Source organism: Cricetulus griseus, chromosome 2, assembly GCF_003668045.3.
Source record: "Cricetulus griseus strain 17A/GY chromosome 2, alternate assembly CriGri-PICRH-1.0, whole genome shotgun sequence".
NCBI lineage: Eukaryota > Metazoa > Chordata > Mammalia > Rodentia > Cricetidae > Cricetulus > Cricetulus griseus.
Genome location: NC_048595.1, coordinates 51,533,907 through 51,550,403, shown reverse-complemented (window position 1 = coordinate 51,550,403; position 16,497 = coordinate 51,533,907). Strand labels below are relative to the sequence as shown.

The 16,497-nt window shown below is 39.9% G+C and overlaps 1 protein-coding gene across 4 annotated transcripts in view; it reads left to right on the top strand.

Moving 5' to 3' along the window:
• The window catches only part of Nfia (nuclear factor I A), a 348,579-nt gene that overhangs the window by 169,014 nt on the left and 163,068 nt on the right, over positions 1 to 16,497 (top strand). For all 4 annotated transcript variants that reach the window (XM_027400457.2, XM_027400456.2, XM_027400460.2 and 1 more), the window contains one exon: positions 16,205 to 16,270. In XM_027400457.2, coding sequence (XP_027256258.1) covers positions 16,205 to 16,270 — 66 coding nt within the window. The remainder of the gene's footprint in view (positions 1 to 16,204; positions 16,271 to 16,497) is intronic.

Below are 16,497 nucleotides of genomic sequence, written 5' to 3'. Positions count from 1 at the left end.
TGGAGCCTGCAGAAAACCAAATCAAGAAGGTTGAAGGGAGAGGGAAGGTTTGAGCCAATAAACTTGTTTATTAAGAGCAGCGAGTTGGTTTGAGCCAGTCAGGCCTCACATGACTTTCTGAAAAGGGATGCCCATTTTCATTTTTTTTTAGAAAACATTTCACCTATTTATTTTATTTTTGCATAGAATGATTGAAGTGTGAGCACCAGATCTGCACCCTTCCCACCTATGTGGTAGGATTACCCCCCTTCTGCCAGAGCTGACCCTCCCTGCTCCCTTCCTGGTGCCGCGCCCACCCCCCACTGTCCACACTTTTCTTGATATCTGTCCACTCTCGTACTCTCGTTCTATGACTCTTTCCCCTGGTGCTGTGCCTGCTCCTCTCCCTGGTCTCCCCCCCCCCCATCACAGCCCTTGGTTGTACTCTCTCTCTGGTTGAATTAGCCTTCTCCCCTGGTACTGTTGAGTGGTCCCATGTTGGAAGTAGGCGAACCAGTTCTTCAAAGGGGGGATATTGGCCAAGAGCAGGGAGGCCTTTGTTAAATGCCCTATCTGTAGGGTTCACAATGGGCATGCCACCCAGTGGGTGCTCGAGAAAGCCCAGTTGGAGTGTTGTGCCACTTATTTGAGTATATTCCAAAAAATTTTCGTAGGGTTTTCATTTCCTTGATGTTAAATAGTGAGTAACATTGGTTTTTATGATGTAAACTGCTTGTTTGCCTGTTTACATCTTTACAGAAAGAGAAGAAAGCCTCTACTTGTCCAAAGTGTTGATAACAAGAGAGGAGATTTTGATACACAATAGAATTTCTAGGTTTTATTTTATGTGATATTCTTTATTCTTGTTGTTGTGTTTTTATTTATTTACTATTGAAAATAGATCTCTTCTCATACAATTTATTTCAACTATGTTTACCTCTCCCCACTCCTCCCAGATTCTCCCCCCTTTCCCACCCACCCAAATCCAAACCCTTTATTTCTCTCTCTCTCTTTAGAAAACAAAACATTTAATCAGTGTGTGGATGACACCTCACTTATTCCAGGTTTGTCAGAGAGATATTGCATGTTCCATTTATTCTTTTGCAAAAACTAGTTTCTTGGGACATAAAATTTGTGAGGAAGAGATTATTTGGACTCAAAAAAAATTTAAGAATTTTAAGGGAAATCTCAAGTTAATTTGTGGCACTGCCTCCCAGTAAGGTTAACAAGCCTGGACTTCTGATAATTTGCTCTGGAGTCCAGGTCTCCTGAACCCAGTATTCTTTGAGGAGCTGCTAAGCCAAATACCTCCGAGGTTTCCTGGAGGATGCTCTCACATTTGTGAGTACATACTGCAGACTCAATGGGATAATGAAGCACTCTGTTGAAGAGCACTCAGAGGTTAACTTTACGTAGAATGTTACAGACCTTGTACTGTAAGGTGCAGCCAGTAACAAGAGAAAAAGCAAGCTGGCTCTCTGCCTTCCATGCAAAGGTTATTTTTCTTATTACAACAAAACTAATTAGTGGGTTTTATAATGTAAGAAACCGTTGCTGTTAGGAAAGTTTCCTCAGCGCCAGGAAGCAGATGGCGGCGGTGAACAGTGTTTTCTTTTGCCAGGGTTTGTATATGCTTCGAAACCTGCAAGAGATTTGCTTTTCTGGATTCATATTTCTGATCTTTTTTATTTTAAAACAGAAATAGAAAGTTATATTTAAACGTGCTTGCATCATGTGGTCTGTTTGACATATCGTAGTTGCTTGAAAATGTTGAATAACATTTGATGTTCCTCATGAATTTCTTTTTTACCAGTGTTTTCTGCTTCTTCTCCTTGGGGAAGGCAAGACTTTGCCCTCAGAGCACCACAACAGGGACTTCTAGTTGGTTGGGAAAAGCAGCCCATGAGGTCTTTTTGTTTGTTCCCAATTTCTACCTAAATACCAACTTTCTCACAGAGGTTTCTTAGAGCTTGCCTCTCTTCATTATGGCATCAGTGTTTGCAGTGTCAATAATTTACTTCTGTATCTGCTAGTGAGACATTACTCTCTGTTAATTTAAGATTTTCTTTTGAAACCACTCTGAGATACCTTAAGCATATTACTACATTATCAATACAATGGTGGTATTAATAACAGAATGTGAGTTGATTTTAAGAACAGTTGCAAGCCCAAATGCTTATAGTGGTGTGGTGTGAAAGTGCTTTGTGTGATTGGGACTTACCTCTTTTTGACTGAGACTATAAGACTCTCACTTAAACAAGAAAGAAGGGATTATTAAATGTATAAAGCTAAAATATAAAAACCAATCTGGTGATTTTTTTTAAAGTATTTGAGTAAAAGTAAGAAGGAAAACTTGTCCACAAAATATTGTTTTAACCTATTTTCTGATACTATAACAAAATACTGGAGGCCGAATAACTTATAAAATAGATTTATTTTTATTTTGGAGGCTGAAAATCTAAAGACCATGGTCCTTCTCTGGGAAGGGTCACATTGGCTTCATCACCTCATGACATCATAGCAGGTTTTATACAAGATGGAGATATCAACTGGCAAGGTAGAAAGACTAGGAAGAAATCAGACTTATCCATGATCTCACAAGAACTGTGTCATCTTTCCCATTTTTCTCAATGACATAACTACTTTCCACTAGGTTTCACCTTTCAGAGATTTCAGTAGAATGTTCAGAGAACATTCCCAACACTGCTACAATGGGGAGTGTGCTTTCAACAGACACATGAATCCTTTGGGGGCGTGCCATGTGGGAATAATAGCTTCTATTAATATGTGAAGTCTCCTGTGGAATAATGTGCTGTTTTGAGAGGTGATGCCTGGTCAGTCAAAGGGAAGGAAGAAAGGCGTCCATGCCTTCCCACCATCCCCAAGGTAGATGACTATTGGGGTTCCTTCAATTCACCATCACTAATCTAGTCACTCACAGATGTGATGGGGGCACCAGGTCATCTTCATTCCTGGATAAACAGATTTGCATTTGTAATTTTTCTCATGTTGGCTGCAATGAAATTTTCTATGTCATTTAGAGCTGTTGGTTCTGTCACCTGGTCAACAGATGCCTCTGCTTTGTTTCTGAAGGAAGAAAAAAAAAGAAAAAAAATCCAATAGGATTTTGTCTTATTTTTTTCTAATCCCCAAAATAATACAAAACAGGATTGAAAAATGGATATGCCAGACACTATTGCCTCACTGCCCTGGTACTAATGCTGCCAGAATCAAGAATCACCAGGTGGCTCCTGGTGGAAAGGTGCTTGCTGCTCAAGCCCATAGACCTGAGTTTGAGTCCAAGATCCATAATCAGGTGGAAGGAGGGAGTCAGTCAAAGATTGTCCTTTGACCTTTATATAAAGCACATTCCATGGCATCCCCAACACACACACACACACACACACACACACACACACACACACACACACACACACACACAGTTTTAAAAAGAGAGGATTGCTCCCAGAGTGATGGGAGAAATGGCTCCACACATGTGTGAGGATTGGAGTTCAGATCCCTAGCAGCCTGGTAACTGCCTGCCTGGCAGAGTGGATGCCTGCCTGTAATCCTGGCCTCAGGAGGCAGAGAGGGGGCATCCCAGAGCAAGCTTGACTAGTTAGACTAGTTAAATATGTTTAGTTTAACCAGATACCTTGCATCAATAAGTGTAAGTGATGGAGAAAGACATTCGTATCAACCCCCAGCCTCTACATGCTTGTACATATGATTGGAGGCTGAAAATCTAAACACTATAACCCCAGCTCTGACAAGGGTATCCTTGGCTGCATCATATCATATATAGCACTATATATATATATATATATATATATATATATATATCATATCATGTGTGTGATATAGACATGTACATGTAACATTTTTTTAATTAAAAAGAATTGATGGTGGAGTCCAGTAGGGGTGGGAGGGGCTATGTGAAACAGGGGTGTGATTGACAGGTAGAACAGCCTGCCTTAGTTTCTCACACCACCAGTGGATGCATCAGCTTCTGCTTAAGTGGTTTTGTTTCTCCTGCATGTTCACTTTCACCATGACTAAAATACATGAAAAACTAGAGATGAGATTTTTGTTGAATGTAAAAAAAACAAAAAAAAAAAACAAAAAATAAGCTCTTTCTGGTTTCTAGAAATTTCTTCCTCCCGCTTCTACCACTGGCAAGTGTTAGAAAGTTTTCAAACTTAAACTCCATGAGGGACCAACAGAAGCATGAATTAGAGGGCCAGTGGCAGTTTTATAAGGAGCAAGCCAAACAGGTGGTTCCGATGGACCCTGGGCTGCTTGGGACTAAGGAGAGTCTCCCAAGGCTTTGCACTTGTGGTAAGAACTGAAGCTCTGCAACTGCCCACAGTAAAGAAGCTCCTCCCCTGAGAATGGCTGATGGGACCCATGCTGACTTTTGAAGAGAGAACCAGAATGAATGAATGTTATTTGATGTGATATGGAAATAATTAAGAGGAGACCACCTAGTAAACATGACTTCTCACTAAAACAAGTCTGGGTAATAATACTTTTAAAAGCAGCTTTTAAAAACATGCATCCTGAGAACTTCACGTGGCTAATCCCACACAAACTCTTACCACGCATTGTTTGGATGACATTTTAAATTTGGGATTTTACTGAGCCAGCTGCTCTTCAGTCCTGAGTTACTGGGAGGGGAATGCTTTTACTTCTACCCAGAGTAAGAGAAGGGAAACATGGAGACTTTGTCTTACAGTGAGAACCAGCAGGACAGCTGGGATGGAATGGAGATGGAGATGAAGGCTGTGTGCATGGCCCCTGTGACTCGTGGTGGAGTTTGGAAAGCCTTTTAGGATTTCAGAGCTAATTGAGTGAACTCACGTGTTTTCATTATCTGGGTTTGTTTTCCTTCGTTATGTGGGATGTTTGAAGTTTCCTACTTTGCACCAGCTCACACATTTTTGAAATTTTATAATCCGGTGCAGCTTTAGTGCTAGATTAAAGTTCATGGAGGACCACTGGCTAATCTTCTTAGGATGCTCAGCTGCTCCTTGCTAGAAGGATACGAGGAACTTGATGTCTTCCAAGTGTGGTTCAAACATCCAAAGCACTTGAGATTAGCACCATGTGAGAAAACTTTAAAATATTGTACTGCAATTAATTTTAAATAACTTAGCACTGCATATGTCAGGGGGAAAAAAGCCATGATAGACTCCAAATGGAAACTCCAAAAAGTGGAATGATTCACTTAAATCATTTGCATCATTTATCATAAGGACAGAGAAGCCCAAAATCTGACTATTTTCACTTGAAGATTAGTGACATTTGAAAGACTTACATTCCACCTGAACTCTACTGTGTTAATATTGGGGAGTCTGAAGAAGGGACATTTTGTGTTAATCAAATGAATAGCAATATATTGAACATTTTTATTATAGGTCCCAAAGACAACGAGAAAACTGGCTGTTAATGTAGAAATTGAGACACATTACTCTGCAAATGTGTGTTAGAGAAAGTAGTTCTGGAATATTTTCTTCATAGGAGTAAGGGTATACTCAGTGGTACATTGATTGTCTGGCATGTGCAAGGCCCTATGCTCCATACCATTTAAAATAATAGTATTGTTGGGGTTAGAAAGATGGTTCCATGGTTAAGAGCACATGCTGATGTTGCAAAGGACCTGGGTTCAGTTCCCAGCACCCACATGGTGGCTCACAGGGGATTCAAGTCCCACAGGTAACAGGCATAAATGTCATGCATACACTTACACAAATGCAAAACTCATATAAATAAATAAACCCAGTTTTTTTTTAAGTTGTGTTGCTTAAATTCTAGGCTTACAACTTGACTAAGTTCTTTATTCAGTAGCTATTAAAACACAACATTTTGTTTTGGGGGGTTGTGGATGACATGATGGATCAAGATATGAAGAGAAAGAGAAAGTGCTATTTATTGGCTTGGGTGGTCAGGGGTTGGCCAAGGTACTGAAGATAAACACGTGTAACTCTTAGCTATTTGTGGTCATTGATAAAGTAGAGAAGAGATGGTCTTTGACTTGCAAGGAGAAACATATGTATGTTATTTCTAATTGTACTTACTGTGAGCAGGTATCTCAGAGCCCCTTTGGTGAGGCAAACGCCCTGCCTTGACTGCAGCTAAACTAACAATGTAGTTACTAAGGATCTGCTGCAAGTGCAGAGTCTGAGAGCTGGGAAAACTTTCTGAGGGTAGAGATAACCTCATTGTTGTTAGTTTTTCCAGCTTGAAAGATGAGAATTTACATTTCTAAGGTGGAAAAATGTTTGATTTAGGACCATAAAGTAGCCCCCTGAGTCTCAGTTGGTCAAAACATAAAGCATCAGTCATTCAGTGATGTGGTCCTATCAGCATCAGACACTAGACCCCAAAGCATCTGGGGCATCATCATCATCCAGGGTAGGCCCAGTTGTATTTCATAATCCAGAAAGCAGTAATTTTTCACTTTCTAATTTCAGTTCTGTTTCAACAGCGCATCAGTTCCTGTGTGTTCTAGCACAGTGCTATCTGCCACAGAAAAGACATCACATGAAAATCGCCAAAGTGATACATGCAGTCGAGTTAGAGTTAGCTTCCCATAGTCAACCAGGCACATTAAGTCACACAGTCCAACCTTCATGGTCTTCAGAGTCACCAGTTAGAGAGAGTGAAGGGAGGCCAAGGGCTTCCCAACCCCACAAGGCTAGAAGAGACGTCAGGAAGGGGCTGGACCCCAAGTGTAAAAAAACACTTGTAAAAAAACACTCTACCAAAATTGCCATTTCTGAGAAAGGGAGGATCCAGGTCAGATTAAAGAATAATTCTTCACTCTACTACCCATGAGATTGTTACTGCTATCCACAGTCTTTTTTATTATTATTTTAATAGTTTACATGATTTCCAACCATGCCAATTTGGCAGTGATCACATAGCATTTCACCTATGATACCACTTTGCCTAACCTCTCTCTATTTCACTAGAAATGATCACCTCAGCCATAACCTAATAGTCAGGATCAAGACTCCCATAAATAGCATGACTAAGGTACCTTTAGTAGCAAGGAGTGCCACATCAGTAAAGAAATAAACACAGCTGTAAAAGTAAACAGTTGCTTCCCTGCTGTAAGCGTCAGGAGATAGGGTTCCATTGTGAAATGTTACAGTGTCTGATTCCTAGCTTTGGGGTAGAGGTTTTACTTTTCCTCGTTGTCCTTCCATGGCATAGAAGGGAAGCTGTGCAGTAAGTGCTGGATTCACCAGTGGGTGGATGGAATGACCAAAGACAAAAGAAAAGGAGCCCGTGTCATTTCAGGAAAATGGCCCACTCCCATTTCTCCTTCAGCTAAGAGCAGTGGTGTGAGCATGGCTACCCCACAGCATCTTTGGCTTGCCTCAGTCTCTGGTTCCATCTCTCAGCAGTATGGAAACTCCTACATCTAGGAAGATGGAATCTTTGTGATTTTCCCAACTGTGTGCTTTTCAGACAAATCAGTGTCCCTCCCTTCTCACTCACAGCTTGTCATAGACTTATTTTCTGATCTGATGTGTTGGGGCCACAGTGACTTAAGATTAGGTGTCTCATTCCTGGCTGCCATGCTTTCTGCTTGACTCTATCTATTCCTTCTCAGCATCCCTTCCTTCATTATTTCTTATTAGGAGAGAAAATGCCACAGGAGCCCCTGCTACCTGGTCTCCCCAAATTCCTAGGGAATCCTACCCTGGGGGTAGGACCCTCTTCTTCAAACCTTAACTGGACTTTTAGACAGTTGTCATTATCTTTGTCTAAAGGTCATAGCTAAATTGAATAAGAGGAAAGCTGTGTTTTCCTGCCGATGCACAAAGGCAGTATTGACTTCCCTAATCCAGTTTGCTGAGGGGTGAGAGAATTAAATTAGATATCTAAGCACAGAAATTGAGAGCCTTTGAAAACAAAGATAAGGAGACAAGACTGTATTTTCCCTCTTCCTGGGAGCTCTGTGCTCAAGATTTTGCAGGTGTGTCATCTGATCCATGGCTTGCATCGATCAAAACTGTGCCAATGCATATTTAATCAGCGAGGGGACCTGGGTGCATTATAGCCATCATCCCTATATTGAATGGACTGTCAGACTTTTCTGAAGGCTCCACCCCCACTCTCGTCTCCCCCATCCCCTCCCCTCCCTTGTTTGGGAAGCCTCTGCATTTTCTGAGCAGCTAAAAAGTTTCTTTGTTTTTAGCTGCTGATGCATACATTGCCACTGAGGAGAATACAAACAAGTGGAGTCCTGACTTGTTTATTTTGTCTACCAAGACAAGCTACACCAGTCTAGTTGCTTCACAAAGAGTTCTAAACCCTGAAAACCAGAGGTAAAAAAGAAAATACCACTTACCTCTTCTCATATAGCTGTTTTAAAGAATGACTATGTTAGAAGAAAAAAAGGAATAAAAGATTCCAATTTAAGCCGTAGGCATACAGAAGGAATCATTTCTATTATTTTGTTTGACCAGCTCCCTGTTTTTGAAAATTAGAATGGGCTTTGCTAGTTCCTCAGTTCACCTTGGAGCTCAGGTTCACCATCGTGTCAGGAATCTGTCTCACCGTCAGGGATCCAGGGAATGTGGAAAAGGTTTTCTGCTTTTTTTTTTTTTTTTCAAAGGTGGGCAAATGGTTAAAGCTGCTGCTGTTGTTGTTTTGCTTAAGTTCTCAAGGTTTTGTGTGGCCTCCGTTGGTAGGCCTTCTTACAATACAGAGCTCTGGGATTTGGCCACTGATGGATTATTCCATGGGATAATGGACACCATTGATCTTCACACAGCCTGAGCATCCAGGCCCAACTGTCTGACAGAATTAGCACACCAGGTCCTCTGAAGAAAAGGCAGCAGGCTGAGAGTGCATTCTCGAGCCCCTGAAACCCAGTAGCATGGTCTAGCTCAGAGCTCTTGACTTTTGAGGAAGCTTCTTGCTGGTAAGGTACCGAAGATGTCCCTCCCTGGGTACAGTTTGCTGCAGAGGCTCATGGGAAGTCAACTGCATGCATCTTGTTATACAGACTTTTACAGCTAACACAGATACTACTTCCAGGCTCAGACAAAGTGTTGCCTGATGAACAGACTACACACAAGAGTCTGTCTGGAATAAATACCAGCAAGCTGGGTCTAACATTTCCATCATTGGGGGTAACCCCCCACCTCCCCACCCCCTCACCCTCTCACCCCCCCACCCCCAGCCAGGTGGGAATTAGGAACACTTTCTGTAGAACTAGGTTTGTGATACTGCTGTTATACCAGAACCACGTCATGTATAGGTTGGGGTTGACTTTTTAAAGTGAAAAAGTTGTTTGGATGATAAGACCTGGATGGCAGAAACACATTGTTGCTTTGTGATCTATAAATTTCAAAAACAAAAAAAAAAGGGGGGAGGCAAGTGCTGTATAACTTAATCTATGCAACAGTCAAGTTGAATGATTTCTAGTGTACCCATTTTATAGGTGAAGAAACTGAGATACAAGAAGTTAAATTATGTAGCTGAGATTGTTTTAAGATACAACCCTAAAGAAAAAAAAACATTTAATACTCTCTTCAATAGTGAAATACAAATGCAAGAACTTGGCCTGCTCCCAAACTTGAATAGCACGCCCTCTGCAGAGGGTTCTTTGGTCCCAAAATAATTCACAACCATCACATGTGTGAATAATAACACATAGTGTTTTAAGTTAATTGTGCACCGCTCTCATTGAATGGGTTTATTTTGATGACATAGATGTACATGGGAACCTTTCTGCTTTAGACAATGTTTTGCTTTGTTTTCAAGTATACAGACAACTTTACGAACCTACTGTTAATTCGTTATAGAGGGAGTTGATTACAATTCTGATTCGAGATAGTTTTATAGTGACACTTTTTACATAGACCTTTGTTTACCTGGGAGTGGGTGGGTGGCCAGGTTGACTCAACAATGGGAATTCTGAATTAAATCACAGGTCACCATTGTATGTCAATGTGCTCTTTCATGGGAAAAATATAATTCAAATGATCATATAAGTATTTCCGTGATTTTCAGGAATAAATCCTTGTCAAAGGAAATGTGAGAAATTGCTTCTATCTTTTCTGATCACTAGCTTCCTATCACTGACTTTGCTTACAACATCACAGGAAAAGATTCCTTGAAAACCACCTGTTATGAAGACTGACACTTTAGTGAGTGAGTCGTGTTGTTATTGCTTCTAAAGTGAATGAATTCATGGCTTTTAGGCTAAGAAATGACTCACCCTAACTGTCAGTTCACAATAGTTACTCCGGGTAACTTCTCAACATGTTAAAATGGCATCATTCTGCAGCCTCCTCAGACACATGGAATTTAACACATGGACATATAACACATGGACATTTAACACATGGACATTTAACACATGGTGATGAGATAGTTACTCACTCTTCATCCTCAACATCCACATCATTATACACAATCCTGGCTAAACAGATGGGCTTCAAATACCAACATTAATGCCCAAAGTCTAATTCCTGTAAAGTTAATATTTCACAAATTTCATATTCAGAAAACTATTATAAAAAGAAAACATTTAGAGGAAGAAAAATAACCCAGATTACACAGCAGTTTTATATAGTCCTTGAAAATGCCAATCACGGGTGTGGCACAGGAGTGGATTTCCAGAGCAGCTGGCAGCCCCAGGGTGGTCTGGTGGACCCCTTCCAGATCGTTGCTGCACAAACACAGCCTTTGCTCTTCATCGAATACAACATGTGCAAACTAGCCAGGCCCTTCTGGAGCTGGCTCTTCCCCACCTCACCTCCCCATTATGTAATCACTTCAGTTAGCACACAAACATATAGGCCCCTAGGAAAAATAATAGAGATCAAATTTTGTGTCTTGATATGAAGATAACTGTTCCTATTCAAAGAACCACGAAGTGTTTCCATTCTAATACTTAAGAAAATGTACATGACATGAGTTACCCTACCATTTATCTATTTTAAGAACTAGGTCATTGCATGTTAATTTTTCATTAGGTGAGTCACAGTTGTGTACATGAATTGACCTGAAATATCGGTTTGGTTATTTGTTGTGCATAAAGGATTCTGTACATTCTCTAGGAGTGTTAGTCATATTTTTTCTATTACCTGTAATTGCGACTTAGCAATAATATTATAAATTATTTATCCTTCACCAAACCATGATGGCTAACATTCTGTTTAGCTGATTGTGTGGTATTCTTCAGTGCTTACCTCTGAGCCATGAGGATGCTTCTGCATGACCTGTGCAGTGACACATTCTCACATAAGCCTTCACAAATATTTCTTCTTGCTTCAGTCTTTAAGATCTTGATCCTATAGAAAACATGGATAGTGTTTCTAAATGTAGTTTTACAACAATAATTTCTTTGATAACAGCAACTATGAGATCAATAAGCAAATTGCGACCATCATAACCGTTTCACATCTTCTAGAGACCCTTACTGTAAATATGTAACACTAGACCAGAACACAGGAATTCTTAACTTTGTACTATCAGAGAGAGAGATGTTTTTCCTATTCTAACTATGTAGCATAGAAGATGAATTATTTATCCTGACTCTACGACAGAATCTATTACTCACCTTCTCAAACCATAAACACAGAAACTTACCTGAAGTTTTAAAGTTGTTATTGGCTACAACTGCAGAAAGTCATTGTTGATTATAGTCACAGCAAACACTCACCTCCTTTCTTTCTCCCTGGGAATTCCCCCAACTCTTCACTTCTTATCGATTCCAATCTTTGAGTTTCTTTCATTTAGGTGATAGAGAACTCTTACTCTTTGGGACAAAAGAAAAAAATCACCTTTTTTTTTTTTTCACTGGGCTGGTTCATTTTCTGTGTGTCTGGATGCCTTCTAGTTTCTTCTTATTGTCTTTCAGTTTGGGAGATTAAGAACTAGACACAGAATTCTAGTAAAGGCTCTGCAGACTCAGCTGTAGCCAAATAACTGTTCATGTTGATGGCCTGAAACTTAGACTGAAGTGGTTTTCTAGAGAGCAAGATTTATGCTTTCATGGTTAGTAGACTTGTGTGACTGTTTCACGCTGAGTGGGAATTCTGCTGGTACATTTAGGGAGAAGAGGCATGGACCTCCATGGACCTGCTCTGCTCTACTCAGTTCGCAGCAGCAATCTTAAGACCTGCAAAACACTGTGGCCATTGGAGAATACATGGCTCCTCTACCCTTTGAACTTCTGAGTATGTGAAATGTTCCTTCCAGTGGTCAGTTTAGCCCGTGTACACTTCTTAGGGCTTCTGAGTGTTGGACAGTGTCCTCAGTTCAGCCTGGGTTCTGTGCTAGCAGCTCAGAAAGGTGCTTGTCTACAGCCTGTTTCCATTCTGTAGTTTCCAGATAACCCCATGTCAGAGAGGTATGCCTCCCCTTCTCTTACCGGCCCCCAGAAGAGATCATGGCCTTCCCACCCTTTGTTTTCAGGTTCTAAATCCCACTCCCCTTTCTGTGTGACCATATACTTTTCAGAGAGGTACTGTCACTGGCAACTTTGTCAATGTCAAGGAGCTGAACAAGAATTGGAAGTTTATATCTTGAGCAGTTACTGAGCTCTGTGGCTGGGCCAGGATGTCTGTCAAAGGGCCGGGAGACAAGAGGACAGGAAATGACTCTCTGCAGGAGCTTGAATCACCACCACACAGCTTCCATCAACTGTACCAAGCAGAGATGTGTGCACATTGAAAGATGGATGGGGAAAGGGACTAATTCTAGGTCAAGGACAGAGAAGATTGGCAATGTGCCATCTTTTCAAGAAGCTTAATTAATATAAAATATAGGGATGTGACACCTATATTTTTCCCTCATCACTCTACCACATGAATGTGTTTTTGTCATCCTTTGCATTCTGCTAAAGGAGTGCTTCATGAAAAGGAACAGTTTTGAGTTTGCAGGGATTGGATATGTATATAAGTTACAAACTCAGGACAAGATTCTGTCCTTCTTGTACAAGTTATAGAAGCAGAGACCAATATGTGGACATTAGGGTTTATTTTATTCTTTCTCTGGTGATTTTTATTGATAGAGGAATATCTGCAGCAATTTAGTTGTAGATGCCATAAAAATGCATAGATAGATGGCTATCAGGTCACTTGCAAGATCTTAACCTAGCTTTCAGTATGCAAACCCTGTCTATTTTAGTTTTAATAGTTTTAAATGTATGCTCATAAATAGTTTAAAACCAAAGGAAATATAATTTTTCAAGGTTAGATTGCTATGTAAGGCTCACTAAACAAACAAACAACAACAAAAACAAAAACTATCCCCAGCTATGAAGAAAAACCAATAACTCTTAGTTTCCTACAACAACATTTCAACCCCATCATTTAGATACACTTGAAGTCATATTCTTTGTAAAATTTAAGCAATATTCATTGTAAAGTACAAATGCTTTGGCTTTTAGCCAGGGAACCCTTAAAGACATTCACCACTCTGGTGCATGGGGATTGGGGAGCTTCCTGTGCAAGAGAGCCAGTCTGCTCTATGCAAGTGAATTTGTTTTGATGGGCTCTAATTATTTTAGGTGGTCAGAAATGAAGCAACCACACAATAATAGCCCCAAAGAGAAAGACATAAAGTCTTCTCCCAGTTCTCTAAAAAGTACACAAAAGAGAAGATTAAAATAAGTCTTAGTTTTGGTAGCATTTCCATACAAATGCTTAAGAGGACTTTCATTTGTATCAGTTGTGTGAGCATAGAAATTAATTTGTAATTCTGGTCATCTGGTTGCCTCCGTACTTAACAGCAACTGTGACCTTTTACATTCGAGAAAGGGGCTGTGTCTCCTCTCGGAACAGCACCAGGACGGGTAGAGAATAATTATCGAAAGATTTAGGGCACTCGGGTTTTCATGTGAAGCCTTGGCTCTCTCTGCTTGAGCCTTCCTGGGATAGAATATTTTAGCTTGACGGCCTCGGGTGGTAACATCCTCTGGGTTTTGAATAAAACTGAGAATTCATGCTCAAATCCCAGTTTGGCCAGATGCCTTTTCCAGTGTTTGTGTCCCAGTATTCAGGGCAGTGCTGGGACCCTTGTAGACCCAGCCCGAGCATTTCCGACCCACTCAGCTCTTGGACGCTTGCTCTTCTGCTTGCTTTTCTGTGGCTTAGAATTTTAAACTAGCTTCGAACATACCTCATATTCAGCTCGTAGTGTTCATGTTTACTGTTTCTCTAAAGGTAGGGTGAGGGAACAAATGTTTTAAACAAAAAGTGAACATAAATATATTTACTATCAGGTTAAAAATGATTAGGGATCATTATCCCTCTTTTTAAATATAAATGAATGGTTTAATCCCATTGTCTATTGTGTATATAAGTTAATTAACAGGAAAGATCTTTCCACTGCTTTATGAAGAAGCATTAGTTATAAAGATGTCACACCTACAAGAACAATTTATCTAAGCTATCATAAGAAAAATATATTTGTTTGGATTAAAGAACATGTTGGTTGGTAAATTTTATGTATGTTTCATGTATGATCAAAAGGAACTTAACTAAAACAAATTTAGATATTTTGCTTTAATTTATGTAATTAATGGTTTAAGATTTTTCTAGAATAAAAATAATGATGGTGTGACTCTTTCGAAACATACTTAAATATTTTTGAAGTGTTTAACTTGTAATTTTTAATGAAAAAATTATAGGATCTTTAAAAAAGATAATTAGCTATATTTTAGAGTGTCTATTATAATACTAGTTTCTGTCATTAGAATTTCAAATGTGATCTCACTATAAGTTTGTTTGAATTCCCAACTTTAGGGACAGGCTTGATCTGTGTCTTTGCAGTTTATGCTGAAAGGGCTCCTGTACAGGTTTTTGAGACATTAGCATTTCTGGTTTTGTCTATCAAAACAAATGACAAACAGCAATTGTTACAGTATGATAAAAGCTCTTATGCTAGATTTAAATTTTAAAAATCAACCTTTTTATCACGCCTGTTCTTTTAATTTTTGACCCAACAGAATTTTTTGTTCTGTTTACTAGGTTAATATTGCCTGAAAGTTTAAATTAGACATAGCCCTTCTAGTGCTCTCTTATGATTAAGATCCTTAATGTCTGAAAGTGGGAGTTTTTGAACATTACAGGTTAACATCTCAGTGAAAAGTCCCTGGGAGTACCACTTCTTTGTGCAGTCTCTCCAGAAAAGAGAAGGGATGCTATGGCTATGTCCCAATGTCACGACACTTTCACTTTGGTCACAGTTACATGCTGTAACTCTTAGTTGTGTATTGACTTCTTGATGAAATGCAGGCAGATTAAAGATAACTGACTGTAAACCTATGACCTCCAGGTAAATTTAGGATCCACTCTTTCCACAGACATAGAGGTTTTTATATTTTTTCTTCAAATAATTATTTATGTCTGTTAGCCTAAGTGTCTGGAAATGCTTTATTCTCTTTGAGATGTGCACCTCAGTTTTCATCTTTTCTCCCAAACATATAAACTATGCTTGCTTCTAATTCTGTGAAATTCTTTTGAAAGTTCATTTTTATCTCATTATGAAAGTGTTATTTTAAGCTATCATGCTTAGAAATTAACTTAATGGAAAGAATTTTTTGAGTTAAAAAAATATGTTTTTTTGTTTTGTTTTGTTTTGTTTTTAAGAAATCACTTAAATTCTGCAAAGGTTTACCAGATACTGCTTTCACTAACAAACCCTTTTGGGGTTCCCAGATACCTACCACACAGGAAAACGTTTGTCCTGTGGAGGAATCTCGGGCCCTCAAAAAAGCCTTGTCTGGGATACTGGTTACTTCTGGCACATGCGCCAGAACATTAGAACTTTGGAATTAAGTGTTGTGAGTGTGCAATCTGTGCTGCTGTCTAGGTTTCTCTATACCAGCTTCAAAATATGCCCTTTGTTATGACTGGAATGAAGCTTCAGAAATGTGTAATGGCAGATGAAGCCGTTATCAGACTTCTGTATATAAGTATTAAGAAAGTAAGTGTGGAGCCACCTTTCCACTGGAGAATGGTTCTGAAGAGCTTCACTTACTGACCTCGCACAGAGGAAACTACGGAAGGCATAAACAAAACTGGGCACCAGCCCCGCCTCCATTTCTTTCTCCCTCTTTTCATTCATCGTGTCATTTTCTGACCTTCTCATTCTTGGTTTATAGGCTGAACCTTTTGAGAAAGTCTGGCACCTCTGATCCACTTTCTCTCACAGATCCTGTAATTTTGGCTGTATTTTTTATGTTTTTCAGATTCAAGTCAATCTGAAAGTCCCAGCCAGCCAAGTGATGCTGACGTTAAGGACCAGCCAGAAAATGGTAAGTTTAGCATGGGACTCTGGCTGCTGTATCAGAGTCCACAGGAGGCGGTAGAGCCATGGCTGCCCTATGAACACACATAGCAAGAACTCAGAGTATTCGAAGAGAAAACTCCAGAGGCATCCAGCAGCCTCAGTCCCCACCCCAATCCTTCTCCTCCATGAGAGTTCTAACTAGGACATTTAATTCTCAGAAATGTAAGAGGGGGGCTGGATTCACCAGGGCAC